This window comes from Papaver somniferum, unplaced genomic scaffold (assembly GCF_003573695.1).
Source record: "Papaver somniferum cultivar HN1 unplaced genomic scaffold, ASM357369v1 unplaced-scaffold_135, whole genome shotgun sequence".
Lineage (NCBI taxonomy): Eukaryota > Viridiplantae > Streptophyta > Magnoliopsida > Ranunculales > Papaveraceae > Papaver > Papaver somniferum.
The window spans coordinates 152,037-171,038 of NW_020622713.1; the positions used below are offsets into that span (position 1 = coordinate 152,037).

At 35.1% G+C, this 19,002-nt stretch overlaps 2 protein-coding genes and 1 pseudogene across 5 annotated transcripts; 1 reads left to right on the forward strand and 2 right to left on the reverse strand.

The window, feature by feature from the left end:
* The first annotated feature begins 11,834 nt into the window (after nucleotides 1-11,834).
* Nucleotides 11,835-15,162, forward strand: LOC113334125 (protein WVD2-like 7). Of its 4 annotated transcripts, XM_026580477.1 has the most exons (8): nucleotides 11,835-12,054; nucleotides 12,279-12,449; nucleotides 12,565-13,653; nucleotides 13,734-14,147; nucleotides 14,260-14,309; nucleotides 14,403-14,562; nucleotides 14,648-14,737; nucleotides 14,830-15,162. In XM_026580477.1, exons 2-8 carry the CDS (start codon nucleotides 12,405-12,407, stop codon nucleotides 14,860-14,862), a joined length of 1,881 nt encoding a protein of 626 aa, XP_026436262.1. In that variant the 5' UTR covers nucleotides 11,835-12,054; nucleotides 12,279-12,404; the 3' UTR covers nucleotides 14,863-15,162. The 4 variants fall into 4 exon arrangements, with proteins under 4 accessions (XP_026436262.1, XP_026436264.1, XP_026436265.1 ...); XM_026580479.1 differs by lacking the exon at nucleotides 11,835-12,054 and having other exon boundaries at nucleotides 12,069-12,449; nucleotides 14,403-14,538; XM_026580480.1 differs by lacking the exon at nucleotides 11,835-12,054 and having other exon boundaries at nucleotides 12,070-12,449; nucleotides 14,403-14,538; nucleotides 14,648-14,722.
* Nucleotides 15,163-15,238: 76 nt separating this feature from the next.
* On the reverse strand, nucleotides 15,239-16,186 carry LOC113334126 (CDT1-like protein a, chloroplastic). Its single transcript, XM_026580481.1, has one exon. The coding sequence runs from the start codon at nucleotides 15,984-15,986 to the stop codon at nucleotides 15,276-15,278; it is 711 nt and encodes a 236-aa protein (XP_026436266.1). The 5' UTR covers nucleotides 15,987-16,186; the 3' UTR covers nucleotides 15,239-15,275.
* A 94-nt stretch (nucleotides 16,187-16,280) lies between these two features.
* LOC113334252 lies at nucleotides 16,281-18,965 on the reverse strand (annotated as a pseudogene).
* Between the last annotated feature and the right edge of the window lie 37 nt (nucleotides 18,966-19,002).

Consider the following 19,002-nt stretch of genomic DNA (forward strand, 5'->3'; position numbering starts at 1 on the left):
ATGTTCTCCAACATATCCAATATCCTTAAGAAAATTGATCTGAAAACAAGAAACCTTATAGTACTGAAACAACATATAATCTAGAGATATTGCATGATGACCCAAGCTCGTGGTATTAATGAAAAAGATATATTGGGGTTAGCACGTCAAATAAAAATAGATAAATGAAAATGGTCATAACATTAAATGGTTTCACCAGAATGCTTCTGAGAGGAAATGAATTAATAACATTTACTCCCTTAGAGATGATAAAGGTCTCTGGATAGAAGGCCAGAAATATCTAAATAATCTAATTACTAAATAATTTAATAATCTATTTCTGTCTAATAATAACAGTAGAGATCCTATATTTAGTAATATCATCAAACCAAATGTTAATATAACTGGAAACAATAATATATAACATAGCCGAGGAAAAAGAAATCAAAGATGCTCTCTTTTTGATGATTTCTCCTGATGGATTTCCCCGGGGTTTTTATGAACAACACTGGGAAAAATTAAGCGCAGATATCATCTTACGGGTTCAATTTTTTTTTAAATAAAAGTTTTGACCAAAACATAAATCATACATTTATTTTTTTAATTCCAAAAATTCATAATCCTAAAACTCCTATTGACTTCAGACAACTTAAGTAATTCTCTTTATGAAATAGTGGCTAATATAGTAGCAAATAGAATTAAACCTTTTTTAAATAGTCTCATATCTCAAAATTGGTCATATTTCATTCTTAAAAGACAAATAACGGACAACATAGTTGTGGGATCCTTCATACAATGAAAACTTGTAAAAAAAATGGCTATATGGCCTTGAAACTGGACTTATCCAAACCTTTCGATAGGTTAGAGTGGAAATTCATTATCAAGGATTTTAAACAATTAGGATTCCCAACCGATTCCTGTGATCTAATATATGCTTGCATTTCTTCAGTTTCGTATGTTGTTCTCGTAAATGGCATTCCAAGTGACACTTTTTATCCCTCTGGAGGAATTAGGCAGGGTGATCCTTTATCACCAATTATTTTTATAATTTGTATGGAGGCTTTATCTAGGCTTATTTTTCATGATGAAAGTGTAGGTGATATTTCGGCTAGTGTAACTCAGGCTTGTAATTTGATTAATATACTTAAATTTTTTAGTGACTCGTCTGGACAACTCATAAATTATCAAAAATCTGGAATATACTTCAGTAAAAAAGTTTATAATAAGCACTGTAAACTCTTAGCTAGGATTATTAACGTGAACAAAATAACAAAAGATGATATCTATCTAGGTACCCCTTTATTTCTTAATAGAAACATAAGTTTTAATTATCAAAATATACTAGAGAAAGTCTACAATAGAGTGCAAGGTTGAAACAAATTTTTATCTCAAGCATGTAGAACAGTTCTTATTAGATCAGTTACTAGCGCCATGCCTATGTTCCAAATAGTGTGATTTTCTTTGCCTAAGAAAACGTTCAATAGATTAGATGCTTTACAAAGAGACTTTTGGTGGGGAAAAAAACAGAGAGTTGTTTTCTTAAAATTTTGGGATTCTGTTGGTACTAGTAAAGCAAGTGGTACGATCTAGGAATTAAAAATCCTCACAAGCTTAATTTAGCTCTTCTGACTAGGTTAGCCTGGAGATTGATTGAAAATCCAGATAAATTATGGTGCATTATACTTAAATATAAGTAGCTTCCCTAAATGTGACCCTTTAATGTATAATAAAAAGTCTCTCAGATCTTGGGCCTGTAACAATATTTACAAAGGTATTGACATTATAAAACAAAATCATGGTTAGGAAACTGGAAATGGTGAAAATATTAGTGTTTGGGAGGATAGATGGCTCCCATATGGTGAAACCCAAAAGCCAAAAAACAACTCTTCTTACACAGGAATTCAAAAAGTTTCTGATCTAATAAACCCCAGCGAAAAATGGGATTAAAACTTAATAATTGACTTATTGGATAATCAAATAATCAGAAAATCAAGTTTATTGAACCCTATAGTAACATTGAGAGAAAGGACTGTATAAAATGGTTAGGGACTATAGATGGTAGAATCTCAATCAAATCGGATTATAATTATTTATGTAATAGAAACTTTAAAACTAATAATGTTGATTGGTCTGATACCTGGAATCTTAAAATGATGCCTAGAGCCAAGATTTTTCTTTGGAGAACTCTAACCAACTGTCTACCAGTTAGAGAGAGGTTAATAAGATTCATACCAATTGATATTCAATTCTCTTTGCAAAAATGTGGTTAGTGAAGATTCAGATCATTTATTCACTAAGTGCCCCTTCTTAGAAACTGTTTGGAAGGGCATGTTTTTGACCATAATGTTCTATAATGCTTCGTCTCTTAATTTCAAAGACTGATGTGTTTTATGGTTGAAAGATAAAACCTAAGAGAAACATATGCTTATATTATTTGGTACATCTGGAAATACAAATGTGGATTAGTTTTCCATAAAACTAGGCCTAGTTCTGAGGACCTTATAAAAAAATTGAGAAAAAGATCTGCCACAGTTTCAAGTAAATCAAATCAAGGATAAGGAAAAGATTATGAAACCCACTGTGATTGTTATCATCTTAGTTGTATTTTTAAAAACAACTCTGTTAGAATTAATCATTATTAGTCTTACCGGAGCAAATATGAAAACTGGATACCACGTATCGGAAGTTTTTTAACAACCATGAAACTGGATGCAGCATATCAGAAGTTTTTTTTAACAATTATGAAATTGTATGCAGCAGATCAAAAGATACGAAACTACTATGAAAGTCTATCAAAAAAATCTGGAACCCTATCCAATTGGAAGTTCGATTGGGTGGATAAGGAGGTTGCAGTTCAACCCATTTGGATCAAATAAGGTTTTTTTTTTTTTTTTGTATTTATAAATCTCTACCCCTCAAATCTCAATCATCTTTTTTCTCTTTACAAACTCTGCAGTTGAGGTATTTTTAGGGTTTTAGGAAAAAAAAGATCTTCGTTGTTGGTAGGTTTTGTTTCTTATGGAAATGATGATCTTCAGAGCTACTAGAAGATTAGGCAACAAGTTCATTCCTATCTTACCCAAAAATGCACGTGCTTCCTTTTTAAAATCCTGGACATAAATTTTATACTTCAACAATGTTTTTGGTAGTTCTTCTTACTTCTATGCTAAATACATAAAAAAGTCTAAGTTAGCTCTAAGTTATGGAGTAGAATTAGGAAATTTACTTTTCTTAAAAATGTCTGTAATGTTATCTTTGTAAATCTTTCTCCTTAGTTTTAATGCATTGTTCTTTTATCAAAAAAAAAAAAAACTGAGAACAAGTAAGAGTTACTCCTGATAAACATCAGGATTATTACACCCAAAGGAAATAACACAAAATAAACACCCAAGAGAATAAGACTGATTAATATATCTAGGCATCATAATTTGTTAAAATGTCTTGATGTACTAAAGTTACTAATTGTGCAAGCTAGGATGTGAAGTGTAATTGGGTATTTGAAGATAATATATTAACCGATGTTTACATAAATATGAATATGTAATATCATTAATAATAAGAGGTTCAACTTGGTAGAAGAAGTACATGTTATGCATTTGGTTTCATCATGATGTAATATGGATTAGTATGGTGGAATACAAATATACTTCTTATAAATCAGTGGGTGTTATGAGGAAGTAATTTTCTAAAAATGGAGATTTGAGAACAACTAAAGACATTTAAGCTGAAGCTTAAAGAAGCAACTTGTTAAAAATTTGGTTCAATTGGTCGATGAGAAGAGTAAGGATCTGGAAGAAGTTAAGCTTCAATACAATGAGACTAGCTACTCTCTAAAGAACTTGGCGGCTCAACATGATACGCTAAATACTACACACTAACTATGCAAAATTTGAAGAAAAGATGAGATCATGAGGTCAAATGTGGAAGTAGTTCCATCAACACTTCAAAGTTAAGCACAAACATGCTATATTTATGTTTTTAATTAAAATTATGCCAAATTGGTGATGGCTTTGAGAATTATTAAAATGATTAAACATGTTAATCACAATAGAGATTTCTGAAGATTTACACGGTAGTCGTGACATGTGTTGGAGTATGATGTTGAAGCTAATTATTGCTTTATGGATTATAATTTAATATAATCTTCTCAAACTGGTTAGGTGGAGATATCAGTTATTCTACTGGATAGTTCTCTTAGTGACTCCTTAAAGATTCATTGCTGGTGTTTAAAGGTTTTTTTTCTCTCTTCTTTTGACACGAAAAATAGCAAAATTAGAGTAAAAGACAAATCCATCAAAATATGTGGTTTCTTTGGGAAATTGGGAAAAAACTATAAAGTAGTAGATGATCAAAATCTAAACATGATATCAGCAAACCAAAACATAAAAGAGAAAGGAAACTATGACAGAGAGAACTCATTACACCATCATAAGTGTAAAGAATCAAATAAATACAAATATGTCTAAAATATTTGTACTTGCAAAACAGTTTTAAAGTAAAAACTTAACATCGTCTATCAATTGGTTTGATAATTTGCATTTACCTTGAAATATTCTTTGTTTCGCTCTAGGCAAATTGTCCGCCATATATTCAAAGGAACCATGCTCCATAGCATGCTAACCTTGGACTTTCCTTCTTTCTATTCCATTCCGTTATGGACTTCACATCTTCTCCAAACACCCAAACTAGATTGAAGCTATGGAAGGAAAAAATTCTGTAGTTTTCTTGCTTCCTCATAAGGTATGACCACATGAGCACTATTTTCAACAAACTTTATACAACCATTCCCCATAATGGAATTTCTTAGAGAATCTATAAAAAAGAAGCATTATAACATAATTCTAAGTGAAGAAAGTTACTTTCTGCGGAACTCTTGGATTCCAAATGCATTCGTGAGGAAATCTTAAAGAGATTTCATTTGAACATCAAAATAACAAAAAGAAGCTGAGAAATAATTACCATCATTATATCTTAGAAAGTCAGTACTAGAATCAACCACCATTGGATTATTAATGAGATGAAGTAATTCAATTGCTAAACCCACTTTAGGCTCCTTAAGACCTGTAATGAAATTGAAATTTCAACCAGGAACATCATTTTAAATACAATTATTTTTTTTACGTGAAAGACTTATTCCTTGAGACCTCAAAAAAATCAAAAAATAAATAAAAGAAATTTGCCATCCAAAGTAAAACCACCGACCCACATACATTGCATATACACATAGTTCTATTACCACTCTGAACCTGTAGGGTATGATTTTGTTGGATAATCTCCTTAGATTTAAGAATTGTCAGTTGCTGATACATGAAAAATAACTATCCTTTGGTAGGGCCAAGAGGTCCCTGAAATAGATCAAGCCCAAGAAGTAAAATGGGGACTTGGGGACTAAAGCCCAAGCCCTATGGAGGATTCCGTAGATTGAAAAAGCATAAGGAAGGAACTAAAGGGAGGATTAGAGGTTATAATAGGGGAAATGGAAATTATGGTAAATAAAGAGGTGTTGGAGACATGTGGCAGGATGTCATGGAAATGAGAAGTTTTGGGGATATCTATAAATAAGGAAAGGAAATACAACAGAAGGGATCTTTTTCTCTCTCTTCTTCTAGGAAATTAAGTATGTTGTGGTTAGGACTAGGCTCTTGAGACGATTCTTATTTTCACCCCTCAACATCAGTTCATGTACTTTTCCCCACAGATCAATAGGAAGTAAAGTTCTAGTATTTCCACCAAACCTTTGATAAATAACTGTCATCCAAAGGACATTCTTTCCAATACCATATATTTAACTTCATTGTGAATGTAATGCCAATCTCAACTTATTTATACCCACTCATGCTCTTTGCTTTGGTAAACACAGTTTTTCCAGCCTACCCAACTTTTCATAGTTTTAAAATTAGATACATCCCAAAAAAATTATCTGATGATCCTATTTATTTGTTTCTCTACGGAAGCAGGATTGACTGCACAATTTTGATAAGAATGATTCTAGCTACCATCCTTGATCAGATATTTCATTTGCCAAGATCTTAAACTTTTCTGAAATTTCTGCAAAATGACATCCCAGATAGTGATTGACTTAGACTTACTTCCCAAAGGTATGCCAAAATAATTCAAAGAAAAACTAACTTTATAAAAACCAAAAATCCTAGCGCTAGAGTCAGCAAATTGGGTATTCTCGCCAACAACCAATGCACTTTTCTTGAAGTTCAATTTCAAACTAGAAATCATCTCAAAAATAATGGTGATATTATTTGAATTTTTAGTTTTCTCTTCACTGGCATCAATAAGAACTATCAAATCATCTAAAAATTGCAAATGATTGGTTGCATCCTATTAGCAGAAGAAAGAAAACTATAAACTAACTTTATCTCTACATCTCTTGTGATCATGAGGGAAAGAACTTCCGCCACATAATTAATAAAAAAGGTGAGATAATATCGCCTTGTATTTCCCATGTTCCAATTCTAAAAACTTCAGAATAACAGCCATCCAAAGCTATTGCAAACCTTACATTAAACACACGCCAATTTATCTATCTTTTCCACACATTTCCAAAACCAAATCTTGAAATTCTACAGTCCAGAAAACTCCAACTTATATTGTCAAAAACCTTTTGCAAGTCACCTTGACATCTAGGCCTAGAGAATTAAGTTTGTCTCCGAAATCAATGAGCTTAGAAACAATTAATATTCCGTCAACAAAAGTCCCTTAAAAAATTAAAATAATGGAAGGCATCATCTGATAGAAAACTAATATTACAACTCGATCTCCAGTTCAGAACGCCAGTTATTGAAACTCTCCAAAAATACCCATTAGCTCATGCTGGGTAATATCCCAAGTAGCTTCTAAAAATTATATTGTGTATCCATGGATCATGAAACTTATTTTTACTAAAATCATCAATAAACTTTCTTATTTTCTCTTCAATAATTGTTTTTCATCATAATTCTGTGTTGTACCCTTAAAGAAGGAAGAAACAAGTCATCAAATTTTGTTCTAATGAAAGTATCCTCAGTAAGTAAATAACAGTTAAATATCTTAGCTTTTAAATTAATTAGCTAGCTCTTTGGCATGACACATATCTCCATTGATACTCGGAGATCTAATGCAATTAAGCCTATACCTGCGAGAAACATTTTTGTGGAAAAATCTTCCCCACCAACATATCATTGACCTTTCGATCGAACGCATTATTTTCTAGCTAAATTGAGAGGAGCAATTTTATGTTTAATCCTAAATAACTCTCTTTCAACAAACTCATCTTGATATAAAGAGTTTATCTTTTCTAGACTATCCATGACACCAATGAGGTTCTCGAATCTATCTACTTCATCTTGTAAAGAGCCAAAATTTTCTCTACCCGATTTCTTTATGAAGAATTTTACACGATCATATACTATATTGTTTATGTAAAGATAATAAATTGTATTTGATTATTTTTTGCCATTATTATGTTGCTCACATATACTATATTGTGTTTAGTTTAAAACGTTTTTCATAAGCATTTATTCCGCCGTGATCGTGTACCAATTGGCCGACAAACACCAAGGATTATTTTTTAGCAACTTTTGAGATAAAATATCATGAATGTCTCTTATCTTCGCATCTAAAAGATTTGATACATTATGTAAAAGAGATTCTTTTGACTCATAATTATATGATTTTATTTATGAATTTGGAGTATGTATTGTGTTTCCTTAGTAACACTAAGAACATCCACAATAATGCACCAAAATAAGCTACAAAAAGCTAAACTATATCTAATCATGGTTTTGGCATTTTTCCACAAATCACAATGGTAAAATTAACTTATAAGAGAAAGTCTAGTAGGAGCAAGTAAACTTTTTCATTTTTCATGCCACGTGGTTGGGAAAACTTATTTTCTCACAGTGGAAAAAGAGTATATCGATGATGTTTGAGCCAATCGTCCATAGTTGAGATGGTCGTCCCAGGTATAGTCGTGCTCGGTTCAACACGAGCTGAATCTCAGATCATCTAGAGCTGACCGGCCTCTCAACTATGGACGACAATGGCTACATTATACAATTGATATATCTCCACCCTACTTATATAAATTTCCTTTCATCCACTAATATATAACACACACAATTTTTATCTATTTTCACAAATGTTCATTAAATTTCTTCGATATAATACTTGTTTTCAGTCGTTTCAATCAAGATTTATTTTTTCCTTATGAATTCTAATTTGGAAAATGAGGAAGTGCACCCAAATGCACTAATATTTCTCCAACAACAAAAAGCATGGATGCAGCAGTTGAATCAAATAGATGAAGATTTATACGACGAGAGAATGATGACCAACACCATGATACACTACTACATGGGGAAAATACAAGGAGCTCCATAACCAAGAGCAGTATTGACAAGAAGATATACATGGATATTTCGAGAGGAAGAACATCGATGTCTGATTATTTTATCAACAGATGTATATACTCTGATGAAGATTTTCAACATTGCCTTCATATGCCGCAACACTTGGTTATTAGGCTTATTGGAGAGCTTGGTTGGTTAAATCTTAAATTCAACCATCAATATGCTGCAACAATTATACGAGGACATATAACCGAAGAAAAAAATCCAACCATCAATATGCTGCATCCCTAAGGATCCTAGGCTATGGTGTGCCAACGGATGCCTGTAATGTGTACATTTGTATGGGAAAAAAACAACTACTAGTTGAAAATGCGAAGAAGGGATTTCTCCGGATGCTAGGTAGCCTTGATTGCATGTATTGGGCGTGGCATGAATGTCATTGTGCTTAAGGTCGGTAAAAGTGTGACTACTTAAAACAAATTATTATTCTGTAAGCGGAGGATTATTATTATGTTGGATATGACATGTTTTTTTTTGTTCTCTTAGGTTGCAACAACGACATCAGTATTTTGCATGAATCGCCTTTGTCTGAAGATTTGGAGTACCGAAACTTCTCCAACTTCAAATTTCACCGTCAACGGCAATAACTATAACATGGTGTATTTTCTGATAGACCAAATTTATCCATCGTTGTCAACTTTAGTTCAAAATTACACTGAGATACTCGAACACGAGAAGAACCGAGATGGATTGTATGTTAAAAATAAGCAGATAAGATGTTGAACGAGCATTTGGAATTTTGAAGAGGAAGTTTTATATAATTTTGTGGACCATCTCGCTCGTTTAAACCAATAGAAATGATTAGGTTTATGCTCACCTGCATCATTTTGCATAAAATGGTAATCGATGAGACCAGAAGGGATACCAGTCGGACAAGGTATCCAGATACGAACTCGAGGAAAGAAGTTCAACCCCTTTTGGTGTGCCTGGAAGAGAGTAAATGGTAAATGTGAAAATTCCAAATATAGGTTTATATCTAAGACTAAGGGAGAATCTCATTGTGCACAATTGGAACAAATTCATAATAAAAAACCATCACATGATTTAGTTTGTTGTTACTTTATAGTTACTATTCCAATCACTATAACTATATTAATGTAATTTTGTTTGTGTTATGCTGATTTGTGTAATTTGAATTAAACAAAAATTGAATTCGAAACTAAGGGTTCATTTAATTTAAAACGAATCATTACATTTAATCTAAAACTAATTATTACAAGTGGAATTTAAAACTAATAATTAAACAAGTGTAATTGAATTATTGTTATCCTCGTCTAAGGTGTCATCCTTGTATCTGAATCAATGTCAAGTGTTGTTTGGCGTACTCGTGCCTTTTGTGCTTGAATTTCTTCAAATTCATCTTATCAGAGTTGTAATTGTGCAGGAATCATCTTTGACGTTTCCACTCCCATGATTCCTCTCATATGCACATTAAATAAATTCTATTCAACCGCCTTACGACATTTCTTCATTTCTACGACCGTTTTCTTACGCTCTACTCCCTCCGTACCACATATATATGCGGATGGTTAAAATCTCTTAGATTAAGAATTGTTTCTTGATTTTATAAATATCCATATCTTTTTCTGTCTTACCCTTTGTTATATTCCCTATGTTAGAGACATAAACTCAATTGTGAGGATAACCAAGCAACATAAATAGAGGTAAAATGGTTAAAATCCATCTTGAAATTGTCACTCCGCCTATCTAATGGTACAAAGGAAATGCAATATTCCGCCTATATAAGAGGTACAGAGGGAGTACTATTTTATCAATATCGGTCTTTCTTGTTTTTCAAAAAATTTCTGGATAATTGAATTTTGTTGTTGATGTTGTGACATCTTAGGCTGCCTTTCTGTTTATTTTTTTCTCTTTTGACACCCGATCCATCATATATTTCTCCACTTATGATAACACTAAGGTTAGTATCACCATGTGGAATCCGCAGTGTTGGTCTGATGGTTCGGTTTTGAACTGGTGAAGAATAAGGAGACCCCTGAGAAGCATTAGTAGTCTCGTAATGTGTCTCCATTGGAACTTGATATCCATCCAACAAATCAAGGTTATATCGGTTCAACTTTCTGAAGATGTGGAAATAGGCTTCGTGCTTGGAGCTCAAAGTTCTTTTTCTTTGTCATTCTTCTCGAGTTTTTCGTTGCTGCGGTTTAAATATTTATAAATTAGTTACTACAACAAACACAAAAAGTTCTAAAAATCAAATAAATTTTTTGAAATGCGACTTATCACTCCAACTTTAGTATCACTACTCGCTCTGTAACGATTCATTTGCATCATCAAAGCTATCCAACTACTGTTCATGTATTTGCTAGTTGTATTAAAACGACCTGACAACACAACAACATCACGTTTTTTAATATTCCCAGTTTCCTGACTAAAATGCTTATGAATATTCCCCCAAAGCGTATTATTTTGTTGTTGAGCACTTGCACCATCGATATTATCAAGCGTAAAATGCTACGTAATTTCTCTGCAAAGAGATTTATCTACACCCAGAGTGCTACATAATCTCTCCACAAAGAGATTTATCTACATCCAGGCTATACTTTGGACTGCAGACTTTTGCTGATGAAATCTTTTCTGTTAAAGTATTTTGTGCTTGTGATGAACCTATCATTTTTTCGGATTGTTTGTTTTTCCTGGTTTTAGAGTTTGAGATTAAAAAATTGAGATTATAAAAAAAATTGGGTGGGGAAAGTGTGATTTCAGAGTTGAAAATGGTTGAGTTTTATAGGGAATCGCTTGATGTACTAGTCGTTATCTGCTCAGACAAGGCCTACTTGCTCAACCTGAGACGATGGTCGTCTCAACCAGAATCGAAGCTCAGCTTTCCCTAGGCCAATCGTCTCTAATTGATTTGGTTCATCTTGAGACAGGATAGGCAAACTCTCTTCATCCATACGTTTTAACCTATTCCACTGTCGGGTGTAAATGGGCAAATTTTCCCATTCGCCTACCCCACTAGAATTGCTCCACGATTAAAATTCACCATGTTGACATTTTTCAGAGGAAATTTAAAAATAAGTCGTCAGATTTATGAAAAATACTATTTTTGTTTCAGGAAAAGTGATACTTTTTTTCTTTCATTTTTACTTAAAATTGGCCAAACTGAAAGTAAATAATAAAAGTATCACTTTCTCTAAGACGGATCAAGGATAAGTAAAACCTGGATTTATGACATGCTCAATCTTAACTCGAGCCCGGTAGAATAATACATGCAAGGACTTCAAAACTCCCCCACCGAAATTTGGCAATTATCAAATCCTACTTGCCAAATCTCATACGTGTCTAACTATAAACAATGATGTTGCAATCCAACAATTAAAAACTGGGATTGCATAACATCATTCATGACAACCTTATCCTTTAAATCTCAGTTTTTGGTTGGCGCCTTCTACTGTCACGTGTAACCCCACATAACCTGTACATCTTTCTCTTGCATTTATATGATGTTTTTCCTTTTACAGTCTTCTTCCATTCTGCATCAATGGCTAAACAGTGACACAATCCCATGTATCAATGGCTAAACAGTGACACAATCCCATAATTTAAGTTCCTTGGTGATAATCAAGTTATTCACCCTCAAAAATTCAATTTTTTGTGATGTGGGTTGGTTGCCATTGTTACTTCTCCCAAATTAAGGGACCCCATTGAGGTACATTACAAACACAAAGTTAGGTGATTTTCTGTAACAGCTTTAAATGATAGTAACTCAATAAGAAGAAAAAAACAGTAACTAAAAAGATCTAAATTTGTACTGTTTTTTTATGTCTACTTATGTTCAGTCACAACAACAACAACTGTAAGTCAGAATAACACAACAACAACTGTAAGTTACTCCAGAAAATAATTGTGGGTACTCTTTGTTTTCTTGCATAGTGTAAGGAATTTATCACTACCAGACAGGGATCTCACTTCTCAAACCAGCATCTCCCATTCTCATTCCTCAACTTGATTGATTAGATTTTTCAAGAACACCCATGTCCTGATCTTGAAGAAGAACTAATGGTTGAACAAATGGCAGAAAGTTTTACAGATAATCAGTTTGAGGTAACCCCTTTTCTTTAATTTTGTTTTTCCATGAAGGGTTTGTGGAATTTCTTTGCTTGAAATTGTTTTTTTATTTTTATTTTTGAGTATGGCAAATTGTGTGTCTTACAAACAGAGAAATGAGAAAGTAATGGCGAGTGAGAATGATGTGTCGGTGTCGTTCGGTAAATTTGAGAATGATTTGTTATCATGGGATAAATGGTCATCATTCTCACAGAATAAGTACTTGGAGGAAGTTGAGAAGTGTGCAACTCCTGGATCAGTAGCAAGTAAAAAAGCCTACTTTGAAGCTCATTACAAGAAAATTGCTGCTCGGAAGGCCGCCGTCGAGCTGCTTGAACAGGAACAACAACTTGAAGGTGATTCCGCAAAATCGAATTGTCGAAGCAACAGTGGAAAACAAACTCAAGATGAGGATGACACTTTTGAGTTCGATTTGGGTCGTGGAAATCGAACCCAAGGTTTTAGAAAATGCAAGCTTAGCTTGATTCATGCCGCTGAACCGGATGCAGATGGTGTGAATTGCCAAGTCTCCGTCAGTCAGGTGGGAAAAGAAGAAATGCACAGCCAACAACATAATTTCACAGCAGAGGACTTAAAGGCATCTGTATCACGCAGTGGTGAAGCGCCTGACGAAAAATCAAAGACCGAAACCGAGGAGTTAGAGACGTCTACTTCGGTTCTAGGTGAAAACCAACAGTGTAGCCAAGAAATTAATGTGAGGAATACAGAAATGCACAGCCAAGAACATTACTTGAAAGCAGAAGGCTTAGAGGCATCTGTATCGCGTCGTGGTGAAACCACTGACGAAAAATCAAAGACTGAAACCAAGGAATTAGAGACGTCTACTTCGGCTCAAGTTGAAAGCCAACAATGCAGCCAAGAACATAATGCGAGGAATGCAGAAACGCTTAGCCAACAACATAATTTGAGAACAAAGGAATTAGAGGCTTCTGTTTCGGTTCCTCTTGAGAACCCTCTGGAAAGATCGAAGGCGCAAACAGTGGAAGAGGTGCAAGAGAACCAATCAGTATGCTCGACGCCTGCTTCGGTTCAAGAAGAGAAAAACATGTCCACCAAATCACAAGAACAAGTGGAAGTAGAGACGCAGTCTGCGAGAGCACAATCCGAGACTACTAGCATTGGTCATGTGGAGGAAATTGAGAGTACTACTAAATTGAAGCCGCGGAAAGAATCCCGAAAGGTGAAATTCTTTACTTCTCTACTAGTTACTGTTTTCATCTAGGAATGATATATAAGTCTAGCATTTGTCTTCAAATTTAGGTCCATCCAAGAATCCCAGCTACCAGGGAGAAGATTCCAGCAAACGCGAAAAAACTAGCAACACCAAAGACCAAAACAGCACAAAATTTGCTCTCAAAAGCATCAAAGCCTTCACCATCTTCACCTGCAATATCTACTATTTCTAGGACTCCTGCAAGGAAGGACGGCAGTCCATCCTTACTAAAGAACAAACAACTTTTTTCCCCGGATAAAAAGCGGTCAACTTCACTTCATATGTCACTGAATGCACCACCTGTAAAATCTGACTCATCTTTTCTAAACACAACAAGAAGATCACTCATAATGGAACAGATGGGAGACAAAGATATTGTCAAGAGAGCATTCAAGGCATTTAGAAATACTTACGGCACACCGTTATCCAATGGTGAGGGAACATCCTCCACCTTTCAACAGGTATAGTCATGTTTTTAAAGCTTAAGCCTATCTGTAATTTCACATTGGCAAGTAGCTTTTGGTGAGTTGGTATGGGTCTAAATTTCGCGGGGTATAATCTTTGTTGTTACAGTTGTCTGAACGTACTTCTTCTTCGACCACTCCACAGAAGGATAAAAAGGGGTAATGCCTGAAGCTTGTTTTTATATGAGTTTATTTAGGTATGTTTCTTATACATGCTGTCATTTTAAAATCTCTCTGGCAAACTAAATGCAGAAACGGAATGTTACTGGGGAAAGATAGTCCTCATACAAAGCAAGTGGCTGCAAGACCTACCACTATTGGCAGTCCTGTAAGACCTGCTGGCGTAAAGCAAACAACCACCAAGGCGTCGACAACATTGAGAAGTGAAGTAAAAGCAGAAAAACATAAAGAGGCATCTTCCTTATCTCCTTTTTATTGCGATTCTTGTCTAGAAATACGGATGCCGTAACTATGTCCTTTGGACTAACTTGTTTCAGGTTCTGAAGACAGGCGATGGGAAATTAAAGGCGACAGAGGTAGACAAGCCTTCACGTCTTCGGTCAAAAACAAAGGTACCATCACTTCTGGTAACCACACTCAATTCCATGAACTTTTACCATTTCTTACAATATAACTGATAAGTTAGCTTACAAGATTATCCCTTTGGGTAATATCGCAGGATGTTGCACATCTCAATATGTCATGGAGGTGAAGCTATATGTTTAGCATGAGTTCGAGAGCGGAAAGGACCATAAAGCAGTAGGAAAAATTAAAATGTAGCATGAAAACTAGTGTTAGTAGATAAAGATGGAGATTGAGATGTATCCTTAAGTTTTAGTTGTTAGTCTGAAGATATTGCGTCGATTAGCTAAACAACAACCAGTATTGATGAGTTGGATAATATGGACGCGCCGTTACAGAGAAACCATTTTGGTTGAAATGTCATGTCTAAGGCGCCTTATGTACTGTAATTTCTATTAAAATCAGAGATCTATCTGAGTTGCATCCAAAATTACAAAATTTTGTTTTTAGTAAAACTATGCTTCTGCATTTCAACTATTAATAACACAATGGCAGGAATAGGATCTGATAAACAAAGAACATTGAATAAACGACTAAAAAGAATTAGTACAAAAACACAGCTTCAGGCTCCAAAGGTGAAAAAGGGTGCCGGGATGCTAAGAGATTTGTCTTTTCAGGAGTACTCTTCTTGGAAAATCGCCTTTTAAAAGTTGAGGATAAATGTGATGCACTCGAGAATGGCTGGAGCTCATTAGAACTTGGACTAGATTCTACGCGTGATTCCTCTAGAAATAAATTGGGGCGTTTTCGGCTCATAAGAACTGGTAATGTGGCCTCTGGAATGTCGCAACACTCAGGATGGTTGCTGAAGAACTTTAACAGCCTCTGGTGGAAAATTTGAATAAGGGACGTAAATGGAGATTGGTCGAGATGAGTTTCAACAGTATCCAATAGCAGTGTTACTTTCATGTCTTGCCTCATACACATGGTTCTCTTTTCAAGAACAAGAATCTTCTCAACATGAATAGCTTCCGGAAGTATGTATTTTATCTGCGCAAGATGGCTGCATGACAACCGTTTTTTGGTAAATACTTCCACCTGTGTGCATATGTTCTGAAAAGTTGGCAGCTTTTTACAAAGACTGAGCAGCCTCACTGAACTTCCGATGCTCTCAAAAATCTCAGCCAAAATTTTGTATTTGTCAGGGAGATCGCATGCTATATCTCCAGCTTTCGTGAAATTCATTGGAGTAGAAACTGCAAGGTTACCTGAGGAATGGCTGCTCTTGACAAGTTCTGCACTTTTACCTTCCATTCTATAGGTTATGCGAGAGAAATCGAGACGAAGACACAGAGGATACCTCTACCAGATTTCGAGAAAGTGGACTGGCAAAATTTAAGCTTATGATAGAACTTGAAAAGCTTCAGGAAAAATTTGATGATTCACTTGTTTACAACAAGCTCTATTTGTACCCAACAGAATTTCCTAAACAGAGTAGAACTTGAAAGGCTCTACTTACACGGACTTGTAAATCAATTCCATTACTGATTTATTATTAAATTAGAACTTGAAAACCTTCCTGATTCAGGATTTGCACTGGTTTCTAATTCTAAACTTGAAATTTGAAAAGGGAACATTAATTAAAATATCTTAAGAGTGGTGCATCACAGTCAATGCGAACTGCACCCCCAGATAATGTTCACACTCTTAACTACTAGTACAGCTGGACTTTTTGCGCCCAAGTTAACCTACAATTCTAAGAGCATAAAAGGACGGACCTTATGCACTATATTGGCACATCCGCTAAAAAGAATTCTTGGCTATAGTGGCATTCAAGTTATTCTAAAAAGTATAAAGAAAATCAAGAACAGTAACCTAGCAACAAATGACCCAGATGGATGACTGTAAGAATATTTTTTCCTACTCGTCCTCTCAATCATTTTGCTATGTCGGTAACCTTCATTCATCAACTGATCGATTGTCATCTTCATAATAAAAAAGGCACACGACGAAATCTTATAACATCAGAACAGGCAGCTAGAGAGAATGCCATGGCCATTCTGTGATCATCATAAGTGTCAATTGCGGTAACATTCAATTTCTTTGTTGGTGTGATCACACAGTAATCTGGGCCTTCCTCCACTGTGGCGCCAAGCTGAAAATCACAACAGTAATGTAGAATATATTCAGAAATATGATCAACTAATCGGAACAAAACATTAATATAGTAGAGTCGGTGAAAGAAAACCAACCTTCCTCAATTCAGTGCAAATAGCAATCGTTCTTTCAGCCTCCTTTACTCTCCAGCTGGCCACTGACAAAAAAGGGATAGTAAATGTAAGATAGTGAAAAAAAAAAAATAAAAAAAAAAAAATCTAATCTCCTTCACTTGAGTGTGACTTAGTTCAAACACGTCCAAGTAAAGTTAGTTTCTACTTTTCAAGTAATTTCTCTAGGCTATCTGAATACCCATAACCTAAGACTTACCGTCTCTTATGGTTGTTGGGCCATCAGCAAAAATTGCAACCACAGCAACAGTCATGGCAACATCAGGCATTTTCTTCGTATTGACATCAACTGGGTGCAAGTGTTTCTTCCCAGAAGGATCTCTGGGTGGTCCTGTGACGCACTGTTTTCTGTCCAAGTAACTTTAGCTCCCATTTTCTCAAGAACCTCGGCAAATCTTACATCACCCTGAGTAGGAAAGAGATGCTAAAACAGTATAGTGAGACGCAGTGGTTTAAGAAAAAATAAATGGGTAGAAGAATCAGGGTTTGAAAACCAGATACGAAGATCACATATGACGTAGAAATGAAACCTGCAAACTGCTTGTTCCACAGCCTTCAACGGTGACAGTTCCACCAGTGACTGCCGCACCTGCAAGGAAGTAACTGGCACTCGATGCATCCCCTTCTACATAAGCCTTTCCTGGAGACATTTTGTTAAATGTATTTCATCAGTCTAAGCAAACTTGGGTTCTGGTGAAGTCTACATAATAGTAATAGTAAGAATTTTTTTGACAGAAAACTGAACAGAGGATTGTGAGTTCTTATTGGACAAACATACTTGTACTTTTGACCAGCTTTCACCAAGAATCTGTCCCAACTATCGTTGTGTTCCACACCAACTCCAAAACGCTCCATCAGTTTCAAGGTCATCTCAACATAGGGAACCGAAATAAGTTTATCAATAATCTCAATTTCCACATCTCCTAAAGCCAAGGGAGCTGCCATGAGCAAGGCAGTCAAGTACTGACTACTAATAGATCCAGAGAGTTTAACCTGAAACAAGAAGCACATATATCTGGAATCAACAGTTATAACACTTCAAGCAGAGCTATAAATGGTACGAAGCAGGTCATAGTCTGGATGAAGGATATCAGGTACCTACCCAGTGAACAATTCAGATCTATCCGACAAATTTAAGTTCTCTCAGATGTAAGCAAGAAAGTACATAAGCAATTATATCTATAAGATCAAAATTTGAAGCAAAACATGATAATTTCCTAATTCCTATGCCGCAAATGGCTCAAAATAAATCCATGTGAATCCAAAGCCTCCGTTGGAACAACACATAGATTGTAAAATTATGGCAAATAGCAGAAGTAACTACTGTTATCAGAAAGTTTTCTCGATCTAATGGAGGACACTTTGGAAGTTAACCCTTTCACTTCAATATCGACGTTCATTACCTTGTGACACAGGTTATTCAGAGTATATTGGTTTATACTTTATAGTTGGCTGAACCCAAGAGTCAAGTGCAAACTAACCCTTTCACTAAAAGATGATCACATCCTCTGGCTAGCTTACGCGTGAAATGAATATAAACATGATAAATTAGCACTTCCCCATCTCTAGTGCTTGATCTATGTTGGAACCAAATTAAATACAAGTACAAGTAAACCTCACTTTTCCTCCAGGAAGCCCTACATTTGCATTAATAAGTATAAGAAAGACTTCAGCTTGAAAAAAATTAAACATAAATTGAAAGTAGCACAAGGAGATTTCTCCTTTGGTTTGAGATGGGAATATCTTTTGCCAGGAATAACCTGTTTCCCAATCAATGTGCCAAGAAGAAACTGTCCCTACATGATTATGTTCACAAGTTATTTAGCAAAGCTAAAAGTAGTACCAGCCATTTCCACCAGCAACGGCAACTGCAGCAGTCAATGGGCGGATAGCAGTCCCAGGTACCAGCATTCCCCAAGAGCAGTTCAACATCCCCTTTTGCTACATTTCCAACAGGAAAATCCCCACCGCATCCTTCCACAGTTGCTCTTTGATGCAGGGGCATAGCCAAACCTCATCACTCTTTTATTCTCTTCGTCTTC